The 7522-nt window shown below is 39.3% G+C and overlaps 1 protein-coding gene across 1 annotated transcript in view; it reads right to left on the bottom strand.

Annotated features, from left to right (window-relative positions):
• Positions 1 to 3887: 3887 nt before the first annotated feature.
• Positions 3888 to 7522, bottom strand: part of LOC121867020 (tyrosine-protein phosphatase Lar-like) — a gene marked incomplete at its 3' end in the record, with an annotated part of 225917 nt that continues 222282 nt past the window's right edge. Inside the window, 3 exon segments of the mRNA XM_042366766.1 lie at positions 3888 to 4038; positions 4793 to 4926; positions 5535 to 5730. Coding sequence (XP_042222700.1) covers positions 3888 to 4038; positions 4793 to 4926; positions 5535 to 5730 — 481 coding nt within the window.

Genomic DNA, 7522 nt, shown 5'->3' with positions numbered 1-7522 from the left:
ATATAACTATACACTATACAGTACTGTACTTGCCAGCAGATGCTGTCTTCTTGATCTTGTGAAGCAGGAAGACCAAATAGTGATACTGTACAGGGATGCACCGTATAGCGATCGTTCACTTAGTGATAATTGGGTTAAGCGACTTAAAATTTATAACACTCATGGTTATTTAACGATCTACAATTGTTAGGTTTGGTGATCTGCAACTCACTGGGAAAAATTCAGGAGGGAAGTCAAGAAAATGAGGAGTCTGCACTCTAAGTGGGCATCTCTACTGGGCAGGCAATATGGGTGTATATGGGCAGATGTGGGTGTGATGAGAACATGACAGGTGGTAGTGTAAAAGTAGTGGTGGGTTGGGTGGGTGAGCGGGTGGTAGAGGAGGATTCATGGCGTAGCAGTAAGGCACAGGCGGGAGGGAGGGAAGGAGTCCTGTCTGCCTCTACCACCATCACCGCCTTACCCAATAACATAGGTATATCAAGTGCCGACTCCTAAAAATTTCCTCAATGAATAATAGCTACAGTACATATTTGAGAACAATAAATAATAAAATAAGTGTAGAATTTTTTAAATTTAAGTTATTTTATGCAAGTGATATCTGAAATTCACCATGGCATGTTTGCTGTGGAGCAGAGGCTTCTTTTAATCGCATTCTATTTAGAATTGCCACATATAAGTAAATAAAAAAAAATTTGCTTGAATGCTTGAATTACATTTTTCTATTTACCTACCTATCCAGTATTATATAATCACGAGTCTAATATTAAAATAAGGTTGAAATAAAATTAAGCGATGGAAAATATATGCCAAATGTAATACTGTATGTTTCTCAACCAACTCAGAGCGAGTGGCAACGTTGTATTTTCAAGGCTGACACTAAACCACTTGGAAAAGGAATTGCTACGTAAGATACTACCTATGAATCACTCAACATGAATTTTAGAAATTATTTTAGAAATCATTATCTAGCTTTTCAAGCAAAAAACATAAATTAATTTCTTGGTAACCAGAGGTTTACTATACAGAAATCACGTAATACTATAGGGGTATGCTACCGGCACGCCACCTAGGAACCCCGGCTGTTATTACACTAGTGTTTACCTTGCCTTTGAACATTGTGATCTGTGCTTTACAATACAGGGGTACTGCTTTGTATATTATCGATTGCTGTGCATCGTTCCTATTGCTGTGTATCATTGTTATTGTTGTGACTTAGGTGTGCTATTGAGAACTGTATGGATTATTCATTACCCTGTAGTATTGCGATATTGTGTACTAAAGTGACCTTTCTTCCCTTCCCCTTTGTTCTTGTCAGCTAACAGGCAGACCAGGTAAGAATTGTTTACTGTATTCCCTTTATGATTTTGACCTTATGATAATTTTTTTTATTTTTTTTGCACATTTTGTATGAACCAATGTGTGTGCATGTAACAGAGTACACGAAAATGAAGAAAATTACGTATAATGTATCTACCCAAAATTACGAGTTGAACAATAACATTTCACAGCTCAGAGTGCTACTGGGTGGCAAGCAGGCCAGGCGACTCCTCTACACAATCAACTGCCATCTCCACAGATATTACTCCTCGTTATCCCTTGTTTAAGATATTTCTTGTTTCTGTTCGCTCAACGATCAAATCACTTGGCAATCTCTTTTTTAGGAATGCATCCCAATCGCTATATGGCACATCCCTGAATGATCATACAGAGTAGTCTGCATTTGTACTGTAGCAGGTGTTGCTAACTGTCACTCTCCTCTCCCTCCATAGAGGAAGGATTGTACAGTCTCTTTCAAGATTCTTCGAACACTGCTGGAAACAGCTGGCAACTCAAGGCCGTTTGTTTACTAACATACAAGTAGTAAAAATTATGAATGAATGTAAAAGTGATCGGTGATTGGTTACTTAGTTCCCCGTTGCTTAACTAATGGTTGGGCTTTGTTGTTTCATATTATATTATACTACGTACTATAGTAAACAAATGGCCTTGAGTTGCCAGCTGTCTCCAGCAGTGTTCAAAGAATCTTGAACGAAATTGTACATGCACTGCTTACTATACATACACCTCTACACACTAGCCTACAGTAAGCATACACTGTCCACTCTGCTTTGTACTATACAGTATACTTTCACACTTACTGAATGTACAGTACAGTACAGTACAGTACAGTACCATATATGTAACTGTAACTCCTGGAAAAAATTTTCCCATGCCCAGAACAAAGAAATTTTCTTGGAAAATGCGCAGGATTTCATCCTCAGAAACTTGTTCCCATTCCTGGAGTGAAAAGAGTTTTCCCCCAGAAGTTCCCAGAAGGCTCAAATTTCATCTGGCTATTGGATAGTTATGGGGACCGTAGATTCCAGATTATTGGGAGATTACTGTTTTACATACATTCAAACAAATATATTCATTTAAGAGAGCTGTTTTAAATGAGTTTAACACTCTCAGACTCATACACTCATAAGTGGCATTTTGATTTCATGTAAGTGAAAGTTTTGCCTCACAATCAAACACGCCAGTATGGCTTTATTTTTTTCTCTCTCTCTAAAAGTCTGGTCGAATTACTTCAAATTTTAACGTCACTTTTGTCATGTCACTTTCTTGCAGGGAACCAATTTTTAAGGCTAGGTGGCAACCCATCTATGTGCAGTGGACCATGCAGTAACAGACAACAGCTGCCAGTAATGCTTCTGCCTCAGTAAACAGTGATTGTCTCGGTCCCAGGCACAATTTAAAAATGGCCACCATGGCGTTTGTGCCGCTATCTTAAGATATTTATCTCTTACAACCTTGATATTTATTCTGATGAAGTGATAAAGTGATGTGTATTGAAATATTTATAATGAAATCATGAAATATTTTTTTTCATTTATGCTACGTTGGTGAAATGGCTACTCACAATACAGTCACAGATACTGTACCACACAAAAGCATGTCATAATATATATACACACACACACACATACATATAAACAATACAGGTAAAGGAAATTATTTTCTCTAGAATAAATGTCTCCCTGTCCTGGCCACGAAAATGCCAGCAACTTTAAAACAATTCGCAGATATTCTTGGGTACATCCAGGGTGCCATCCGCAAATAATAGAGGACAGCGAAATAAAAATCCGCGAATTATACGGGCGTACTGTACAGTCATATCTCCATTAGCCGGAACAATTGGTGCAGAGCACTGCCGGGAATGAGAGATTTTGTGTAACGAGACTACTCTCTCAAAGCCGGAAAAAAATCTTTCCTCCCCGGAATTTTCCGGATAACAGAAACATGTTCTAGGAAGTTCCAGAAATTGCCCATTACATCATCTCTCGAACCCGGAAAAATATCCCTCATCCTCGGAATTTTCTGGTAATTGAAAAGTGCTCTCGGAAGTTCCAGATGTTGCCCATTACATCAACTCTCGAACCTAGAAAAATATCCCATCCCTCCCTGGAATTTCTAGAAAATAAGCCCGAGTTTCATCTCTCAAACCCGGAAAAAAATGCCCCCATCCCCGGAATTTTCCAGGTACATTATCGGGAAAATTTTCTCAGAAAATCATTCAGAAAGTATTTTCCAAGAAAATTTTAATTCCGGCTATCGGAGAGTTCCAGGTTTAAGGGATTCCGGCTAACAGAGAATATATATATTTTTTACAAATTAAGCAGTTAAATGCAAGTTTCCATTAAATCAAAGCACAACCTACAGTATGAGAAACTGTGCATCAATTGTAAATACCAGGTGCAAACTTCAATCATTATGAGCACAATACAGTAAATACAGTTTTATGACTGCCAGCACCATGTTAGTACTGTACCTGGAACTCTAAAATTACTAAAAACGAAAAGGGATATTAAAAAGAAAAATCAAGAAATTATGAAACTACGAACTGTGTTGGTCTGTGCGGACAGATATAGGTGCTGTTGCGGCTCCCTCCCCTCGCTGTGACCTGGCTGCTAGCCACATGTTGTACACTGTGTTGGGCTGTAATTCTTCAAGGGTGTAACTCTCACCCTCAGGAATGTTACGTTGCTCTTGTTTCTGAAAATTTTCAATACATCAACATATCATGAGATGAGTTTACAGCAGTATTAATGTACACTTTGTGGATGTTCCGACATACAGTATTCTTAACTTATAAAAAGTTGCAATCATGCACAACAACAGAGTTTCAAATAAGAGCATTAATACTACACCAATCCAGTCTAAATTGCATCTCTGTCTCATACAAATTAATTACATAACACTTGTTATGGATCAAACTCAAGTTATCTTGAAAAGCATTTCATTTATTTATTTCAAATACGAAAGGTAAATGACTAAAAATTCAGTACGATGTATTTCAGAGACCAGTTATATTTTTGCCTATTGTCATCAGGAAATCTATAAATGCACCAATTTCCACAAAAAATAGATGATCTTAATAGTGTTCCCAATGCTGTTCAAAATTTTAGAATGAAAATGTGAAGGAGGTTGAGTGAACATAATCCTTAACCCTCATAACAGTGAAGTTAAGCTCATCTGCCTACGGTACTCTGAAGTTCACGAGAACCACTCATGTTCACAGCTTATGTACAGTAGTACCCACATTCTTGGTTACACACATTCTTTATTATCACAGTACCATTATTATCTCATCAGTTTTGTCTTAGAGAAAAGAGAATCCTCCATGTTTACTGAATCATCATGGAAATAACCAAAGTTTCTAAAGGTTAAAGTATAATGTTATACAGTATCAATCTGAATCGTTTTAAAGATTATAAATATTCTGACTGCATGGAAGGCTCTTACTCACCTGTGTAGTAGAGTCATTCCAATAAAGTTCATAGGAGATTATGTTCTCTCCCTGATGAGAAGGCCGTGTCCAACTCAACTCAATTGACGTGGCAGTCACTCGAGATGGATGGAGATTAGTTGGCTGACTGGGCACTAAAAAGGGACAATAATTAGTCATTCTTTTCACAAAAGAAAAAAAAAAAAGGAAAAATTACTTAAATATACAAAATTCTGGGGCAAGTATTCTTATAATCTAAAGAAAATTTAACTTTCTTTGTTAAGCAATTTCAAAGCAATGATAAACTATGGTGCAGAAATACTGTATCCAAACAATTTAAGCAATGCTTTTGTTTTTCTGATACAGTACTGTATTAGAATTCGAGGAGGCAATGTCCAGATAATTTTGGAGTCTTATTGTGAACCATCCTCTCAATTATTTTTAACATACCTGTATATGAAACAGTTTAAAGTGGTAACATTTAAGTCCAGAAACTACATTAACTATATTAATTAGTAAAATAGAGTACTGTACACAGTAATTCTAAAGCATAAATTTATAATTATTGCAGTAATATTGTCCATAGTACAGGTATGTACTGTACAGCGAGTTTTAAGTACAGTAGTGATTAGTTAAGTGCTTAGGTTAAACTATAAAAAAAACTCTCCTCTGTTTCTACTTAGTTGTGTCTTGAAGACCCTCGTCAAGCTAGGCAATAGTATGCTCTCATTTATTCAAATAATACAATACTAATGCAATTTACCTCCTTGTTGCGTCTTGACTTTGACGGGGTCAGAGAGAGGTCCAGGTCCAATGCCAGTATAAGCTTGCACACGAATAGTGTAGATAGTATGGGGTGTGAGGTCACTGATGGTAGTGAGCTTATTGTCTTGGACAGGTTGACTTTTCCATGACTGGATTGGCAGTGATGGGTTGGTGGTATAGTATAGCTTGTAGGCCTGATAGTAATAGTAAGTGTTAATAATTATTAACAGATTACAATCTGCAGAAATATGTACAGTACAATATAATTTAGCAATGATGTAGTTTAGAGGTACATTCTTAATCATTTGTAGCTATGTATATTACATGTGCAAAATTATGATAACCATCCAGCCTTACGGTCTTGGTAAGCCAAGTACAGTACAGTATGTAATACTGTATGGTACATACACAGAATACTGCAAGGTAAATTTTCACTTGTTGCCACTATACGAAATCAAAGTTGAGCCTATGTTTCCCCGGTGGTTTTTGGTGTTGTAAACGAATTTGACCTTCATTTCTGGTGCAAATCAACATTATCCATCTCAAAATCTAGAGATTTGCTATAAAAATCAAGGTAAATCATGTTCAAAACACATCGAAAACCACCGGACTGCGAAGAGCTGCAGAAGGATCTCTGTGAGCTCCAAGAATGGTCGAAGAAATGGCTGCTAAGATTCAATGTCACGAAGTGTAAGAGGATGCACCTGGGACGTACCAACGGTAAGGAGGCGTATCATATTTCCCAACGGGATGAAGAAACTGCACTATTTGAGACAATGTGAAAAGGACCTAGGTGTTTATGTTGATAATGAGCTGAAGTTCTCGGGCCATTGCGAGAAGTCAAATCAGGCAAATAAATTCGGGTCTTATAAGAGTGAAGTGCTTCCCCCATCTGGAGTACTGTCACCCCGTCTGGTCCCCGAGATATGCTAGGGACTGTCAGTTAGTTGACAGTTGGTGCCTGCACTTCGGCACCTCAACTACCCTGGGAGATTGGAGCACCTGAACTTGCCTAGCTTATACTACAGACGGGCAAGGGGCGACCTAATTGAGGTGTATAAGCATTTCAAGGGGCGCTACTCAGTCGAGTGTCCTTACTTGGAGCTGGCGGATGCTCGCCCCACAAGGGGTCACAACTCAAGATTGAAGAAGCACCAAATCCAGAAAACTGTGAGGGCAAACTTTTTCGGAGTGAGAGTTGTGAACTCTTGGAGCAATCTACCAGAAAGTGTTGTGACGGCACCGAGTGTGAGCTCTTTCAAGACCAGACTTGACCACCATTGGAGCAGGTTCAGGTAAATTCAGGAGCCGATGCATGCCCAGTACTTGCCAACAGTGGGTAACAGAGACATGACCGATCGCCCAAGCGGCTAACGAGCCGATCAGTGGTGAAGAGTGTAATGATTGAATATCAGACCAAAGCTTACAGCCCAGAATTACATCACATATAACAGCGAGCACACTACAGACCTCGTGGTACCACCACATACCAGGTTGACACACTGCAGGTCAAGACCTGACCCCGGCCTAAGTACTTGCGTAACCATACGATATAACGGTGTTAAGGAAACCACACCTGGCCAAGACCCACCCGGGCGGGCGGTAATAATTACAAAGCACTATTGTCTTGCGACATGACCTCACCTGGGCAAACACCTGTCCAGATCTAACCAGTTTAGTGATAATTGGTTAGAGGTCAAAAGCCGGCTGGGCCGACCCAATATTAAGGCCCTACAGTCCCGTCCACATTCATTCTGATTCCGATTCTCATGGTGATTCTCACACGACTATCATTCAGAGAGGTTGGTCATTGAGAGGTCATTCTGGTCACTCGCACAGAGTCACGCTCGTCCCCTCCCGGAGACTTCACGACGTCACCAGCCAAGGAGAGCATTGCATACGGCAGCCAAGCACCCACTGGGCCTACGTCAGGGTACACGTGAGTCTTGTCAGAACTATCCCTAGGGTGAATTACCTACTGTGGGA

The sequence above is a fragment of the Homarus americanus genome, unplaced genomic scaffold (assembly GCF_018991925.1).
Source record: "Homarus americanus isolate GMGI-L3 unplaced genomic scaffold, GMGI_Hamer_2.0 scaffold56586, whole genome shotgun sequence".
NCBI lineage: Eukaryota > Metazoa > Arthropoda > Malacostraca > Decapoda > Nephropidae > Homarus > Homarus americanus.
The sequence above is the reverse complement of the archived record's forward strand: the minus strand, read 5'-3'. Positions and strand labels throughout refer to the sequence as shown.